This window comes from Rhodnius prolixus, unplaced genomic scaffold (genome assembly GCF_049639745.1).
Source record: "Rhodnius prolixus isolate KJV_2025 unplaced genomic scaffold, Rpr scaffold_6, whole genome shotgun sequence".
Lineage (NCBI taxonomy): Eukaryota > Metazoa > Arthropoda > Insecta > Hemiptera > Reduviidae > Rhodnius > Rhodnius prolixus.
Window position 1 is genome coordinate 36226822 of NW_027411634.1, and position 18562 is coordinate 36245383.

At 31.0% G+C, this 18562-nt stretch overlaps 2 protein-coding genes across 3 annotated transcripts in view; one reads left to right on the forward strand and one right to left on the reverse strand.

Moving 5' to 3' along the window:
• The window catches only part of Shmt (serine hydroxymethyl transferase), a 16757-nt gene extending 16614 nt beyond the window's left edge, over positions 1–143 (reverse strand). The window contains exon 1 of the mRNA XM_074139667.1: positions 3–143. The gene's annotated coding sequence lies outside the window, so the exon portion shown is untranslated. The remainder of the gene's footprint in view (positions 1–2) is intronic.
• The window catches only part of Hip14 (palmitoyltransferase Hip14), a 19788-nt gene extending 2951 nt beyond the window's left edge, over positions 1–16837 (forward strand). The window contains exons 3-13 of one of the 2 annotated variants that reach the window (XM_074139649.1): positions 30–229; positions 306–515; positions 2637–2799; positions 2896–3030; positions 3136–3336; positions 4468–4629; positions 4724–4880; positions 4958–5095; positions 5195–5301; positions 5893–6246; positions 13945–16837. In XM_074139649.1, coding sequence (XP_073995750.1) covers positions 30–229; positions 306–515; positions 2637–2799; positions 2896–3030; positions 3136–3336; positions 4468–4629; positions 4724–4880; positions 4958–5095; positions 5195–5301; positions 5893–6246 — 1827 coding nt within the window. In that variant the 3' untranslated portion in view covers positions 13945–16837. Of the gene's footprint in view, positions 1–29; positions 230–305; positions 516–2636; positions 2800–2895; positions 3031–3135; positions 3337–4467; positions 4630–4723; positions 4881–4957; positions 5096–5194; positions 5302–5892; positions 6247–7309; positions 13148–13944 lie in introns of those variants that run through there. The other variant, XM_074139648.1, reaches the window with a different exon arrangement.
• The last annotated feature ends 1725 nt before the right edge of the window (positions 16838–18562 follow it).

Sequence of the window (18562 nt, forward strand, 5' to 3'; positions counted from 1 at the left end):
ACTTTGCTTATTTTAATTTTCCTCTGCAGTATGGTCTTCTTGAACGATGTAAAGAGTTGATTGAAGCTGGTTTCGATGTTAATCAACCAGACCAAGAAACCGTGTCACTATTGCACTGGGCAGCCATCAACAATAGACAGGATATTATCAGATATTATGTCAGCAAAGGAGCCATAGTGGATGCTGTTGGTGGAGAACTCTCTGCTACTCCGCTTCACTGGGCCACCAGGTTTATGCCTGCATCAAACTGCTCAATTAATCACAACAATATCATTTTCTTACAATAACAATAATTTTCAATTCAGGCAGGGCCACCTGGGCAGTGTTACACTTTTGATGCAATATGGTGCCGACCCTTCCCATTGGGATGCTGAGGGCTGTGCTTGTATTCATGTGGCTGCCCAATTGGGACACACTTCTATTGTTGCATATTTGATAGCCAAAGGAACATCCCCAAATGTAGCCGATAAATCTGGCATGACTCCTCTTATGTGGTCATGTCATAAAGTTACTAGGTATGTTACTTCTCTTTATCTATCTAGTCACTTGGGTTACTGACTAGTTGCAGGTAGTACAATGCTACGTTTAAAATTTACTTAGTATCATTTTGTCTTTCACGTGACCTTTTCTTTTCAACAAAGAGTTTTACTCAAATATAGTAATACAATTTTTTTCAGGCGACCTTTGTGTCCAATATACGATCATGTGGATGGGGATAAATAGCTTACAAAATCAGTTCATTTCATCATATGAGCAATATCCAAGTCCAAGACCATCATGCCTCTACTCACTCAGCTACCGTGGTTTCCTCCACCAAATATTTCAAAAGTTTTGTGTATTTAAAATAAATGAGTAAAATAAACAATTTAGTTAGCTGAACTGCATAGTATCTATCAAACACACCAATTATAATGACTAATTTTATCAAACTAGCGTTCATTAACATTTTTAAAGTATATAAATATATTTCATAAAATAAACGAGGAATGTTGTAATAAGCGACTGATTGTTCTTCGAAGTCTCTGACTCCACAGATCCACTTTTCTAGATGATGTTTCCATTGCAGAAGCAGTTCTAGGAAGCTTTTTCTAGGCTCGATTAAAGTTCCCTCTGTGATTTTTATTGTACTAATTAATTGTTTCTAATCGTTTTTATATTATGAGTGTTTTGAGTTTTGGGTACAGGATAATTAGGGAAAGGTGGGTCGAATCCTTAGATTTCCAGTTGTCTTAAGAATATACCCGTTTCAAGAATGGGTGACTCAATTGAACAATGAACGTTCACAAAGACTTTTCACATCAAACCAGCTTATTGAGGTTGACAATTTGCGAGTTTTCAGTTTTGTTTTGATAACTACACAACCAAGCTTCCAAACCATCTTCCTACTTGCAAGATTTGGCCTTTTCTGACACTTTTTTTCATTTCCGTTTAAACACATATGAAAGAAAAACGATTTGCAACATTGCAACAATTCAAACCGTAAAACAAAAATCGCAAATAGAACTATACTAGTTTTAAAAAACCTTCCAAGAAAAGGAAACATCGTTAAGACTAGTGCAATCGTTGGTTGTAAACTACTTAAGGGAATAAGACTTACGAGCTTCGTAAATCCTATAATTTTTTAAAAACAACATGCACGTTTAGATTTTTTCAGATAATGTAACAGATAAAAAACAAAATCTTGTTAATTAACTAGGCGATAAATTATAAAATTAATAAATCAATAAATTAAACTTGAAATGAGATGTAAATTGGATCGAGGAGTCTCCGTAAGAAATAAAATTATGCGAGTATCCAACTAGGCAGGCAACTAGTCCTGATCAGAACTCATAATTGAGAGTGAGTGAGTGGTTGATGAAGGCGCTGGGTGAATATTATGTTCCAATTTGTTTCCATGATGATAACAAATCCTCTAGAAGTAACAGCATTATAGACCCCCACAGATGTAACACTTTTCTGGATCCAATATCATTCATTACCAGTGAACTAGGAGATTATTTCGAACTAAAACCTCTTTACTGTGAAGTTTCTTTCGCTATATTCTTCCTGACAATTCTCTTTCACGAAAGAGTTGCTCTTATCAAGGAAGCGTATCCCTTTAAACTACCCCCAGAAAGTTACTTGGCTAAGGCACCCAGCCAGCAATGGATGATACCAAAAACCTTAAAAAGAATAGCTATTCTTTTTCCCTTTGAAGGTAAAATGATATTTTAATAATGAAATGATAATTTGGTACAAGCGCTAAAGAAGGCAAACCCCTTGCCCTGTACAAAAATAAATCTGAGTTACTGGTACCAACCACTAAAGTTTATTTTCTTCATAATTTATTTAGTTCCGTTTGAATAATAATTGTTTTTATTTTAAAATTATTTAAAATTTAGTTGGTGCATCCATTGCAGAAGCAGTTCTAGGAAGCTTTTTCTAGGCTTGATTGAAGTTCCCTCTGTGATTTTTATCGTACTAATTAATTGTTTCTAATCGCTTTTATATTATGAGTGTGCTGCATCTAAAATAAAAATTTATCCTGCAGGTCGACTCTAGAACTGTCGCTCTACACTTCAATAATTTAAAATTATTTTACATTAACAGGATACTTCGTTTATGAATTTTTGTAAAGAAATATTTTTGTATTCTAGTTTGGATCCTACAAGACTGTTGTTGACATTTGGGGCTAGCACCACGATGCAAGACCATACTTACGGAAATACGGCACTGCATTGGGCAATTGAAGCCAGAAATCAGCTCGCAGTGTCTACCCTTATAATGCACGGAGCTAGTCTAGATGTTGGGAACGCTCAGGTTATTATTAAAGAGAGTTTTTTGTTTTTTTCAAGGCTCTAAATATAAAACAAAAGTTTAACTCATGTTTTTTTTTACTCTTTTAAATTTTTGCAGGGGATAACTGCATATAGTTTGTTGAGTTCACCTAAAGCATCCAGTTGGTTGGGTAAAAAGGTATTAGAAAAAGTTGCAGAACATTCCGTAGTAAGTCAAAAGAATACTATTTGTAACAAGATTAAAGGAGATAAGGTGAGCTTTTCTTTTTATATTAATTCAATAAATTTTGTTCTCTACTTTAAAAACATTTCTTTTTTAAATCAATCTTGTTAAATTGTATTATACTTTGCTTGGCAGAGACTGCGATATTACAGTATGGTATCAACACCATTTTTGATGTTTTATATTGTTGGAATGACATTAGAGACTGGTGCACCGTATACGGTAAAGGCTGGCGTATTGGGCGGTGCTGGAATTGCCCTACATTTGATAACTAGATATGTTTTTGATGAAAGATTGGTAAACGTCTTACCAATGTCTGTCTATTTAGCTACTAAGGTAAATGTAATTCAACTATACTATTTTTTTTTCTTTTAATCTTAAGGCTAGTTTTCGGTTTTCTTCCACACATGACAAGATTGACTATCTCCTTGAAAACTGAATTCTTTATTCCTTTAAGTGAGTTTGCAATGCAAGATTAGTATCTAAAATTGATCTTTAGGAATTCAGATCATCTGGGTATTTGTGTTCTATACTTTAAAAGGAAATAAGTCTAAGATAGTTCTTAGACTTATTTCCTTTTAAAGTATAGAACACAAATACCCAGATGATCTGAATTCCTAAAGATCAATTTTGATTCCCTCCGATAGCCAAGTTTGTTTGCAGAATGTAACATCTGTAAAGGACGCACAATTTGTATTGTCAGGATTGGACAGATGAACATGACTCATAATTGAATTTTAAATAAGAGTGTTTCTCAAAAGATAAAGCCCATTTTGTCATTGATGTTTGTTAGTTATTGAATAACATCTTTTCCCAGGAAATAGATTGTCCATGCTGGAGCGATTGGCTCCCCCCCCCCGCTTTCACAACCTGACTCCAATGAATTTTTGCCAATTAACAAGTTGGCGCCGTCGTAACAGTGAATCTATGCGACTGCAGAAACGATTACATTACTGTACTCGAGAAAGTGATTTGAAGTACAGAAAAACATTGGGGCAAGAGTTTAAAATTGCAACATAACATGAACCTCACTGATTTACGTTTTCATTTTTATGTATTATTGTAGAACTATATAAAGTATGATCAATTGGAAAATGGGTAGTGACTTAATGGGCACTAAGTTCAAGTTTTTAAAATTACTTACTTTGAAATATGTCCTAAATATATTCAAAGATTTATAAAAATGTTTATTTTAAACATTCTTCCACATAAATATTTTTTGTTTAAAATAGGGAGTTGACTTGAGGTTTCTTTTTACAAAATGGCATTGCCATTCATTGCAAATGTTGACAATAAACTTGGTTCCGCTGATTACACAATATTGTAATTATATTCTTGATTTTATCCGACATAGTACACATGAATTTTGTGTCCCTTAGCCCAGCCCTGAGGTCATATCCAAATTCTCAACTAATTATGTTATAAAAAGAGTTCTTTTTTCAAATCTTTTTAATTTTTATTTTTTAGTTCTGGTTCTACTTGACATGGCTTGTATGGCTGTCACCAGCAATGCCGTTAATAACTTCTTTAATATTTCTCAGTACTAGTTTACTGTTGTGGCATTTTTTTCTGAAATCGTGGCGTGGAGATCCAGGTATTGTTAAAACAACGCAAGATCAGAAATTCAGGGTAAATATAACTTTGTCTTTTAAATAAATAAAATTAAAATTGATAGAAGAAATTGCGTCGACATTTCACTATTACATTGATTGTTTTTCAACAGACAATAATAGAATTAGCCGAGAGAGGTGGTTTCGATACACAATATTTTTGCAGTTCCTGTCTGGTTAGAAAACCAGTTAGATCTAAACATTGTTCAGTGTGTAACGTTTGTGTGGCTAAATTCGACCACCATTGTCCTTGGGTCAATAACTGTATTGGTAATTTCTTTGAACTTATTTATTTTTTTTTGCAAAACTTTTTTTTTTTTTAATTTAATTACTTACTTATTTTGTAGGTGCACGAAATCACAGATATTTTATTGGATATCTGGTAATGCTGGTCATAATGTGTCTATACATGTTGTACGGCTGTTCAAGGTTTTGGACGGTGATGTGTCCTAAAGCAAATGTTTCCGAACACGACTTCTGGCAAGGTAATTGTATCTTTTTCTTTTCTAGTATTCTAGTTACTAATTTATTAAAAAATAATTAAAATTTTGCATGTTGAAAACTTACTTTTTAAATACTTCTAGGAGTGTGGATGACAGCTCAATGCAATGGCTGGGTGTTTTTTGTAGCCATTAATGCGACATTGCACTCAGTGTGGGTTGCCATGCTGCTTGCTTGTCAAACCTATCAGGTAAAATAATAAATTAAATAATGTTATAGCGAAAACCTGTGGCTATAAAAAGTTATTCTATTAATTATAAATTATAAGCGTATCAAATTGTGTTTCTTGAAAAATAAACTGAATAAGCTAGAAAGATTCTAGGATATAACTAGAAGAAAGTTCTTTTAACTAGAATGTTTAGGCAAAAGCAGAACAATTAGTGCAATTAGACCAGAGTGAATACTTACATCTATCAAGATCAAATGTAGATGTTCGTCTACACTTAGGAAACGCTTGAAATGAATCATTATATATAAGCAGTTATAGCTTACCATCTGGAATAACTTACTAAGAAACCAGAAGTAAATAGTTTGTACGTTGTAAGCTGAGCTCTTATTTCTAATAATTATGTGATATTAATTAGGATTTACGAAACTGTTGGCTCCCCACCTTCCCTAGAACTTCCCAAGAGGGCCAGGGTGGGTTACCAGGGATGGCAGGGGATATATGTACCCTTGTGCACTTTCTTTTTTTTAATTAGTAACCCTTTGTTCTCGCGCATAGATTTATTATTAAATCTAAAATTATAAATGATTGAAAATTTATTTATTTACTTTTTAGATCTCACTACTGGGCATGACAACCAATGAGAGAATGAATGCCGGCCGGTACGGACATTTTATTTCAGCTGGACGCAGCCCATTCGATCGTGGTAGATGTCAGAATATTGTTGATTTCTTCCAGTTAACATGCCTAGGTATATGTAGGCCAGAGAAAACTGATTGGCTGACAACATATCACATACCGACTTCTGTGCCTGGTTTAGTGGTAAATAACGTCGCTGTGGGTAGTAGTAATGGCGGTTTGATTGTAGCGAATAGTGGTAGTAGCAGCGATGTAGGAGCCGCTGATGAACATAGGCCTTTAGTTGGCAATGCAAATATGGCCAAGCTCAACGATTATCCATTTGTCTAAGTATGGACTTCATTTTTTAATTTATTTAAATCACTATTTTTTGTGAATGATTAGATAAAGTGTAAGTGTGCATGTTTGTGGACTTAATATTATTTATAATTTTTTTTTTTTAAGAAAAAGGTACGATGCCTATTTTTTATTTAATTTTTTTGTTCGGATTACCTCAATAAATTTAGTAAGCTAGTGGATATAGATTGGAACAAATCTAGTCACTTCCTTAACTTTTCAGATAGAAGAATTTCTTCTTAAACCGAACCCTGTTTCCTTTCCAATATTTCTAACCGTAATGCAGAGTAGAAAAATCTTTCTGATGTATTTCCATTCTAGCATCACATTTTTTCTAATTTTGCTAACTTCAAATTCTATAATTTTATTTTTTAATCATTCATTGTAAAGAAATGTAGTTTTTCTACGTGCTGTAAGGAAAAGTTGCGAACAGCTAGTAATAAGCTAACTTAGAATAACGTAAACTGCTTTCTATCGAACATAAAGGTACTGAAAATAAGCAATAGAACCAATTAATGGCTCCATTTGGTACATGTATACGTTTTATCCATAAAAGGTCTCTCTAGTGATTGATGGTAAAAGATAATTCAGACATTGAATAAAATAATAAAGAATTTCTTTATATTCAGTCAGATACTGTGATAAAAGCTCTATATGTGACATCTGGACTTATTATACATAAACAATAACGATTTAAACATGAATTGACAAAAATAAGAATGCATCATCTTGCTTTACAATTATGTTCATTTGTCCATTAATACTACGATTATCAAATAATGATATAATTGAAGGGCTATGGATTAAAATGTTGGATATGTGATGTGAAGGCCAGGCCATTAAATGACTCACTTAATATTCGACTAGATTCTACTTGAACGAAAAGGGAATTTATTTAGTGTGGAATATTGTAAGCATTATTTTATCCATAAGACAGAAGTAGTTCCATAAATTAATTACTTCTGTGTCAATTTTGGGTCAGTAGATTCATATTATTAGGTTTGGTACCCAAAGAATTACCAGATTATCACCTAAAGAACTGTTTTCAATTGTTCAGAAGAGCTCAGAAAGGAGCTAGAAAACTACAGCCTTGCTGAAGAACACTTCTATTGACTCAGATTTACATTTCTCTGGGCAAGAGAAGAAGGACATGGGCCTGGCAACAATCAGGGTAACATTAGTACAAAGAAGCAGTTGGACCTAGAAGGACGCCAAGTCTCCTTTGGCTTTCACAAAGTGAATGATTTGGAGTAGATTCCATGATTTGGAGTAGAATCATGATGATTTGCAACTCAATTTTCCAGAGAAGACCTATAAGCCTGTTTATATAAGTGGTTCATATGAAATAACTCCCAAGACCTTCTCAATATACCATGATCTCTTCGTGAAATGGAAGAAGTAACATATATGAAGCATGATTTAGAAAGGAATAGGTTTTAAATTTTAATTTTTTGTTACTGAACCGAGTAATTATTTTGCTGTTAAACAATTTTTTAGTTAATTTAACTTACGTATAGGGGGAAAAGAAAGTTAAAATTTGAATAATTTTTGTTTCTAGAAATATTAGTGAAAACAGATAAGAAAAATTGCTCTCATTGATATATCATATTGATTACACAGTTTGAAGGATTTTTAGTGAAAAGTAGATAATTGATAATAAAAATGGCATTAGTGATAATATTTAATAGTTGACAACTATTGATTGAAATTTAAGATTATGTAGATTACTATTCAATATGGTGTCGTGTCTTTCATACATTTAATTGAATTTTAAAAGAAATCTAGTTATAGTTTGCGTTAATTTAGGTCTGTGAATTTTAATTAATTATTTTGTGAAGGGAGGGGGAATTGATTTTAGGAGGGTTTTTAAAAGGAATGATAGTCTGTCATCTGTTTTTCCATAAAGAGTACTGTTTTTTATTTAATTGTTTAATAAGTAATCATTATTATAATTTCAAGATAATCACTTGACTAGAATTGTAATTTTACTATGATCTGTAATTTGTTACACTCCTTGAGAGAAAAGTAGCATTATAGCATGCATACGTTCAGATTTTCGATTTTGGGTACTTTATGGAAATAACGCTTTGTGGACTCCTGAACATGATAAAATGATTTTTAATAAATGAGGTTCTGTTCTAGCATTTTATTGATCAAAATAGAAATCTAGATAGTTGAAATTATTTCACGTGTCAACAGAGGGGGTCCTTTAATAAAAGTTCGGTCGAAATCGACCAATCAGAATTTTCATTTCACTGAATTTTTTTCGATTGTATCTAACTTTTTAAGTCTGTCACTTTTTGGTTAAAACATTTAAAGAGTTTTGTGGTTGAAATTAACGGTACGCTAGCCTCTTTGCTTCTTTTTTAAATTACGCGGTTCTAACATCAGGATAATTAAGTATAAAAAGTGTTGCTAAAATTCCGAGTTTGCAAAAAAACAAAACCTTTTATTTTACTAGGTAAAGCCACTAACTTAGTTTCTTTGAATTTGATTGCAAAATATGGTTTACTTTACCCTCGCTGCATGTGTTTTTCTGTCCCGTTTCTTTTCATCCGCCATCAGATAAGGATTGATCGATTTAACGTAGAGAATCAAATAATGGATAAGAATCCGAAACCGGTCAGAAACATGAAAAATATAAGTGCTATAAAGCATTAAAGTCAATACACACGCACTTTTGAAATTCTAATTAATCGCATGAATAAATTTTGTATAAATGAACATGAACAAATAAATTTTGTTCGAATTGTTTTCAAAGAACATGGATATTGTTCAATATACAGCCAACTTACTCTTTTCTATTAGCATTTGAGAATACGTGCTTATTTTTGTTCACTTCCTAATTGTCCTCCCAATCATTGCAGTTTCAACTTCCATTCCCATCTTCTTATCGCAGTGATTGCTCTAGAAATCATGGTCTTCACCTTATCTAAAATATAATCCCTATTGTTTAAATAATTATTGCTTAAAAAGGAAGCAATTAATAAAATTTTATTGAAAGAGTCATTTACGTTCTTAATCTTAGATACCTATATAATAATTTAATTATTTCTGATAAATCAATTTGTCAGTTGTCATTAAATTTTATTTTTATGATTTTATTTTATTTTTGTTAAATACTTTAAAATTGTTAATTACTTTGAAAATTAGATTTAATTTTTTTAAATTGTTTAGTCTATAAGAGAAAGAGTTGGTGTAAGTACCAGATATTTTTCTGATTCTGCTCTATAACTGACAAAAAAATCTAATTCTAAAGTTTATTATGTAAAAAAAAGTCATCTGTATTACACATTTAATCTGTTTTGTGGAGTTATTTAATGAATATTTTATTTTATTTGCAACGAAAAGATAGGACACAATTCAAGATGTCGCTGCTAATTCTTAAAGTAATCATCGCCTTCTATATTTGCCCAGAAATTTGGAAAAACATTTCTGTTTTTGCTTTCCTGTTCACTAATATTATCTATTTTTATTTCTTTTAAAAATCCATTTAGTCATTAACAAATATTATCTTTAATTACATTCACTTGCGGTGCCTTTTTTTTTTTACTAATTACATGTATGTACTTCACAAACATGCACGATGCAGCTTATTGAATAATGATGAATGAACAAAAAACATTTTAATTTATACAATCTATAAACGCACTTTAATTAACTGATTATTAAACGTGTAAAAAGTTTCAGTTCCTTAAAAAATATACAACAAAATAAAATAAAAATGCAAATAAGATGTCTTTTTCATCAACAGTAAATAGGAGGAAAAAATATTATTCCTCATGTACATACGTATTTTGTAGCTTTTACTTAAAATTCACTATTTCGCTAGTGTTTATATATTTAAAAATGAATGAAAAAAAAAAGTGATTAGCAAATCTTAATTTGTTGTTGGCAATTGCACCTGAAATATGGCTAAATAAAGAATAAATAATCATGAAAAAAAAGTAGTTAAAGCGTGCCCTTTATTGGACTGAAAAATGATTGATTGCTCTCAATGGATTTTATGTTTTTTCAATATAGGGCCAGAACATCCTAAACATGAAATAAAAAAATTTAATGATATCATTAATTTAGATGACAAATAACTAACATTAATGTAATTTTCGTTTTTGGAAGAAAGAATCAGAAGTTCCGTTTTCTAAGTCATTTCTTTAAGAATCTTGATGCCCTTACGAATATACCAACCTTAACATCAACAAACAGCCCTTATTCTCACGCAAACATATTACTATGATTGCTTTAGTTTAAGGCAGGGTCCTTTTCAATTATAATAAAAGGTCCCCTACGCCTAACATGCACCTCACAATGGACAGTGATAATTTATCCCACACACTATTAGCGCACATTAACTATAGACTACAGATCTTTGGCTGGCTGCTGAGAATGTCAGTATGTGTTTTGCTAAGTCAGGACGCTATGAAGTTAGGGCCAAATTGTCTATTCAATATCGTTCTGTATGTGTAGGGTTTCTTAAATGTGATAGTAACAACCTGGGTTGGGCGTTTCCCACCGGCAAACTCTAGTCTCCTACACACTAGATTAAGCAAATGAGCCTTAAGAAGTGTCGGGTCTCCCTCATCCGGCTATTAACAAACAGTTGTACATGGCCATTCAGGATGACATTGTGTTTGATGTTGTTGAGATTGTCTTTGGGGACGCGAGGTTTTTAGGATAGGTGTACAATTTTGTGTAGAGGACTACAGCATGCAGACATATTGGACTGTTACATGCTATTACAGTAGCCATATAAACGTGATTCTTTATTTAAGTGACTATTCAGACTAGCTGTTCGGTGGCAGATTCGGTTGTACAGAGTAGATTTAAACGAGTTTTAACGGGCCTTTTTTAAGGACGAAACAAACCATTTTAATCCAGCCTATTTGAAATAAATAGGAATTCTACTTAGGGACATACATGTCCATTCCACTATCCTCTGCTGGCAAAAGCAAACCACAGCTCCTAGCGGTCCCGAATTGCCTAGCCGATTTAATCTATCACTATTTAGTTTACCATTTTAAGAGCACAAGAGGTTCAGAATACATCTAACCGGAGACTATCCTCTGTGCGTTTGTGACAGCAGGGCAGGAAAGATATCTTATTTGTTTGCTAGTTTGAAACATAAATAAGCATAAACGATTTATAGAAAAAAAAATCTTTAAAAAGAAGAGTTCTTTTCCTTCTAATACATGGGTACCATGACTATCAGTTTCTGAGGAACAATTCCGATCTTTTGCTCTACCTGTCAACCATTGGGCATGCAGCCCATTCTAAATTTCCCGTCAATCTCAACTACAACATCCTTCCTGGTAATGAACTGTTGCGCACTCAGTATGTAAGACAAGGGACACCAAAATTCCATTCCTGATGAAGTGGCTGTAGCACTTTTCCTTGCTAAGATAGTAAAAAATTTGGCCCTTTCTATTAAAAAAGAAAAAAAAAAATGCCTTTATCTACACATATTCCAATTTTGCTTACTTTAGTTAATTGCTAGAGCTGAAATGAACACCATAATTAGAAACACCATGTCTCTGCAATAGGTGCAAATATGGCCAGCCAACATCTCATTAAATTTACAAAATATATGTACATATTCTGCATAAATATAATACAGAATGTTCTTTTGTCGATACAACATTTAAAATTATATATTGGATTGCCTTGTTCACTGTTTTGTAAAAAAAAACGCCAGCCAAATTTTTTAAATATATTCGGTATGTTAACATTAATAAATTTTGAATTCATACTATGTAAAATTTATATATATCTATAAAGAACTTCTGCTTAAAATAATATATATATTTTTCTTTTAATAAATAATAATATGTACCTGCCATCACTAATTCGTGATAAAAAGATTGAACTTTAATAAAATTATAATAATAATTCAATGTTTACCTAGTGATGTAGCCTCAGTTAGAAGAAACAGTGTCTTTTATTTAATTTTTTTGAAACCTAACCAAGTTCGTATATGTACATTTAGGAATTTAAGTTTGTATTAATTATTTTATTTATATTTTTGTAAATGGTATTTACTTTATTAATGTTTCCGAATATTTTTTTTTATTTGTGATCACTACTCTTAAGATAGGAAAAATTCATTGTACTTTTTCCTTCTCATCACGCTAAGTTCATGCCATTTTTTTTTTTTAACATGATTTCGTTTAGAAATATTATTATACTTATTCTTATCTTTACTATGCAAAAAGTTCGAAAATAATAAATGTATTAAAATTTAACTGTACACCCGTTATTTCCGCCAATGATTTTACTTCATTCCTAGCTTTCAACCTATCGTTTTATAAGAAGAAAATGCTCTAGTTCAGCCTTGTTATAGCAAAGAACATCATCATGTAGTGAATTCGAAATCCGGTGCAGACCAGTTGGGTTTGGAATTAGCTTTCCGTGTGTCACGCGGATATTATTACTTTGACTAACTTTTCGACAAGATTGGATGCACTGCTTTCATTCTGTGGAAGTGCTTCGTGGGATATAGATGGGATCATAAAAGCTGGCCCGTTAAGCCAAATTCATTCCTATTTAAATGTTCTGATGTATGTAAATGTTGATGTATAGCCAGGGTTTTTGGGCAAATGTGTAAAATAGTAATTGTGTTGTTTAAAGAACGTGTGTATGATACTGAACTATCATTTTTTAATTCCAAGTAGATGCGTACATCACAGCAGATGCCCATGTATAATTTGGAGTGTTGTTAGGTGCGATACCGGTAGAAAACCAAGATCTTTGAATTACTGCTAAGTTCCATCTTTCTACCTCAACCAAATATCAAGCTTAAAAGTTCTGCCAATTTTCAAGTTTGAATTGTGGTGGATACACATTTTGAGGCCCTCACCCACAGAGATTGTGTTTGTGTGTGTGAAAGAGAGAGAGAAAATGAATAAGAAAGAGAGCCCAATTTAAACAAACCATTTTTTTCGCAAACATTTCAACGAATGTCAAAACTAGTATTTCTGATTTAAAAATTTACTCGATTTTCTTCATTAAATTCTAGAGAAAAAAAAAGAGAAAGAACTATACTAAAAATAAATAGATAAACAAAAAATTAAAAAATAATGTGGCATGAACTTTTGTGAAACAATCGAAATACGTATTTTTTGAGGAGATATCCTTTTGCAAATCCCAAAACTCTCATAATTAATTGTTTAAAGAATCCTTTTGCAAATTCCAAAACTCTCATAATTAATTGTTTAAAAGAATCCTTTTGCAAAACCCAAAACTCTCATAATTAATTGTTTAAAGAATCCTTTTGCAAAACCCAAAACTCTCATAATTAATTGTTTACAGATTATTTCTGAATTTTTCAACAATTGTAAATTATTTTAGGCGGAAAATTCTAGCTTGTTAGTGCTTTGTATTTCAAGCATTTTTAAGCCTTCTTAAATGACTTTTTAAAATAAGATATTGTATTTTCTCACATTTTTTACACATACGAAGTATAATTTAAAGAATAAAACAAAATTATTCAGGCATTGTCAATTAAAAGCATTTTTTTGCATTGTTAAGTTAAGGTGTAGATTTTTAAACATTAGTTTTGTCTAACGTTAAATTAATAATTCATTTAGGATTAATAAATTTCTTTTCTTTCTTTGCAAAAGAAGTGGATCATGCATTTTTTAAATAATCTTCTAAAGTCAAATTAATAAAATTGAAAATTTATTTGATTTGTTATAGATCCTATCTGATGACGAACCCACCAGTCCTGAAATCCTAATTAACTACGAGCCTGTTAAGGCGTTATGTTAGTTAAGTTTGTCAAAACCCATCGATAAGTTAGTATTTGTGGGTGTAGGGTGATATAATCTTAGAGAAGGGCTTTCACAGCACAAATTAGGTTATTTATAAAAAGTAAGTTGGTTTTTTTTTTTTAGTAAATTGATTTTGTAATTGTGGACTAATAATTCCGTGGAGGTAATTTCGGAGAGTCAAATTTCACGAGAATTAGTGTTCAAGGGCTGCTTACGGTTTTCCTGAAAATAGATTTTCAGCGGACATTGTACTCATTACTAAAATCGTAGTTAAAACATCAAATTTAGGTTTTAGATCAGGCTCAGTGGTTTTGGAAAGCACGAAATAAATGTGCCCAAAAATAATTACAAAGTATTTACCGTCATTTGTTAAATTTGACTGAATGCTTGTCTGTGAATATTAATTTAAACTACTAAAATAATAATTCATGCTCATTGTGTTACTTACAAGTGCCTGCTTACATCCATAGAATTTTGCTTAGCCTCTTGATACCTATCGAACTTGTAGTCTATTTTTCTTTAAAGAATGATCTTAGAGTACGTCCATGATTTCTTCCTTTGCTCGGAAAATGTTCGTACCTCGGAGTCATAATTATTTAATTAAAGATATGCCCTCACAGAAGTTACTTCAATAAGTACAGCTTTGAATGATAACCTTAAATGAATTTCATAAATTATAAAAGATTTTGTTTTTCGAAATGAGAATAATATTTTTTTGATGGTTGATTCACTTCAATTGCCAAATAATTTTCAAATTATATCCACAATTCATGCATTTTAATCTATTTAAATTGAAGAACTAAATGTTGTTATTTGTATTTGTAAATATTATGAATACAAACTGACGATATAAAATGTGTGACATCCACGCTTTATAAGTTAATCGTACCACTAATTGTAATCGTGCACCCTCCCTCAAAAAAATAAACAACTTTTTAGAAAATTTTTGAAATTCTATTAGCCGAAATAATGCATTATTGATTCATCAAATCATTTTGAGCCTTATGTATAAAAGTAAAAATAGTAGAAAAAGAAAGTTAGCAATTGTTATTTTAAAATTAATGTGTATACAAAAAAAAAATATATATATATACATAACATATAAATTTATGAAATGTAATACTAAAAATTTAGCATATTTGCGATCTAAAAAACATGTATCATACATAGCTTGTGTGATTTGAAACAAAATTACCTTTTTTTTTTTAGTTTCCACTTCTTTACTATCTTAACCATGAATTGTAATGGTCGTCTTTTTCTTTTTTAATAATTGTCATTTATAAAAGTAGAAGAAAAACTTATGATTGTTGCAAATTAAAAACGATGGTAATAATTATAAAACTAAACATTATAAAATTTGGGGAAAAATACCCCTTTTTTACTAAAAACCTAAAAAATTAAGAGGGCCAATAAATCTGAGTTAAGACTAAAATAAATTCTCTAATGATGTTTAAAAAAAAGTCTAATTGTATTACTTACAATGAATTATTGGTTTCTTGAAGTTTTCATTGTAGACTTGTGGATTCGAATTTGTGGTTTTATGTAGTGGAATATTTTGAAGCCCAGTCACCTATTTTGCAGTGTCTTATCATTTTTGAGGCCAAACCAGTAAACAGATACCTTTTTTTTTTTTTTTTTTAAACAAATCACTTGGTTTTTGTTTTTAAACACAAATGTTAATTGACACATGGTTGGAACTGCAATATGCAACAAAATCAAAGATTTTTATTTATAGAGACACGCTTGAATTTTTTGTATTCATTTTATTTTTTAGATCTTTCACTTTCGAATTTTATGCCCAAATTCTCTATCCGTTTGGAATACTGAAGAAAAAAAGTTTGCTGGATGGTGATCGGAAAATAAAACTAATGAAACAGATTTCGATTTGAATAAACAAAAAATAAAGAATTTGGAAATACGACTTACACTATTTCAAACACTAATAACTTACCTTGAATGATGTTTTTGAATCAGATGTTATACTGGAATTATATGTGTACGTTTATTCCAAATTGATTTTGAAAATAGTTATTACAAAAGAATTGTCTTCCACTCAAGTATTTAATTTTTAAATTTATATTAGGTTAAGTGAAATACATATCTTTTCCAAGATTGCAATAACTTTCAAGGTGAAATGATATAGGTTTTTATATTCATTTCTACTTTAAATAAAGTAAAAAACTTTTTGTAAAAGAGAAATTCAAATCGTTACTAATTTAAAAAAAGACAAAGTTTGAATTCTGTTTCTTTTAAATCAAAAATAGCAATCTCGACTAAATATACTTTGGCAGCACTGAATTGTTTGTATATTTTTCTAGTCAACACTTATAGTTTCTCGTTATTTATAATTTTTTTTTTCTTTCCTTATACTTTCCATCTACTTTTTTGTAATTCATAAATTTGATTTATAATTGTATATAAATTGTATACACTTTGTACTTGTTTTTTAAAAATTATGTTTATAAATAATGTATATACCATTTAATTACAGTAAGCACGTTTTCTGTAATTTTTTTTAACAAGCTTTTGCACCAATTATTTGTTTTAAAAAAGTAAAATAAATTAAATTATTACTTAGAAGTAGGTTTTTCATAGAATTTTATTATTTTTATTATTATTTCATCGTTAATGGTAATTGTACAATCTTTGTACAAACTGATTTTCTTAAACGAAAATAGGAAAATAACAAGTCTACTGCTTGAGTAGTCGCATATATTGGGAGAAAGAAGAAGATATGAATGCAATAAAGAACAAATCCAAAATTATAATATAAATTAATGTAAATAAATATTTGATGATAATAAAACTATCTTTAAAAATGGCGTTTCTTGACTATTGACCCAGGATACACACTTTACAGTCATAAAAACACTTCAAACTGGATTTAATTGGACAAGCATTGATACACATTTTAATTTCACGTTCTTTTCAAGAATTACGAACTTATATGTCTATAAATGTACCTGCATTTTAAACTAAAAGTAAATTGAAGACCCAATATTAATAAATGTAAGAAATCTCTTTCTTTACATTTTAGACGCTCGCATCAAAATAGGGGATAGCAATTTCTAAGCAACAAATTGAAATTTGTTCTTCATGATAATGGATTAACTTAACTAATTTATTCCAAGATAGATAGTATCTTACGATTGTGTTGATTACAATATTTAATGTCATAAAGTACAAACCAATAAATCATCAATAATATAAACTAAGCAATATCAAACTTCGTTAATTTACGTTAATTACACCTTTAGAAACACAGAAAATACAATACAACAAACAAATTTCGCCACGAATAATGTTTGTTTTCTAATATCTCTAATTAATCTGTTCGCACAAAGTACTACATTGAATCAAGATTCCTATATTCAGCACTATTATGCCGCACGTTGGAAAATAGACATGTTTTTGCAGTATTAACTGTAAAAAAGTTTGAAAAGCTATCTGGTGGTGATTAATAAGAGTGGATTTTATCGAAGTTTATTGATGACTCGTTTTAGGGATTTTGAAGGGGAATCTCCTTTGTTACAACATAATTGTTTTGAGTTAAGAGATCTTTGACTCAATGTAGTCCTTACTGCAAACAGATTAATTAGAAGTATTATAGTAGAAGACACAATTTATTCGCGGCAATTTTTTTTTTTTGTATTACATTTTCTGTTTCTTGAGTTTTATGTGTAAATTAACAAATTGCGATATTGCTTTGAATAATGTCATTTTTTAAACGGAGTGTATGCTGGAAGTGTTTGATGACTTCAGAAATGAAAGAAACTGGGTTTGGGAAATGAATGTATGAGCAAGGTTAATAGTGAATGGAGAATCCCTACTCTATCCCATCTCCAACTGATCATAAAGCTCAAGACGTATTTGTGAACAAAATATCTACCTCGATAACAGAGCATTGAACTGTGTTTTCCAGTTGATATATCACCATAGATAACATAAATAAAAAGCTTCTGAGGCGATTCCAATATTTTCTTTCTAATCGTGTAGACGAGAGACAATTAATTATCAAGTCGTCACCTTCTCGGACTACCAGCAACACAACAGGAAACAACTCAAAAACATTATAGGAGTGCTTGGAAATGCTTGTGAGAATTGGTAATCTAAATAAAGGTATTTTTCGTCTGGGTGCCCGTAAATTCGAAATACATATATGGCAGATAGCATAGTGAGGACAAGACTGTGGAGTGTTGCAAACAGACTAGGTAAGTGCAGCCATTAAACACGGATGTGCCAAGTTGTATGAGTGATGGAAACACAATTTACTACGAGAATTCCGGTCGGTTGTTCAGATGACCGTAATTCTCATAACGGACACTGTAAACTGAGCCATATAAGCAAAAGATTGCTTATACATACAGGGTTTGCCAGAAAGAAGAGGAAAAAGTCCAAAAAGAATTGTGTCAGTGAGAAAAGCTGGTATGTCTCAGGATTCGGCTTTTTGGTGCATAAAAACCCTTAACTTCTTTCTTTGGTTTAACAAAAAAAAGAGCTTCAACTAGGGTAAGTCTGTGGCGTTAGCCTTCTGACTTCTCCCT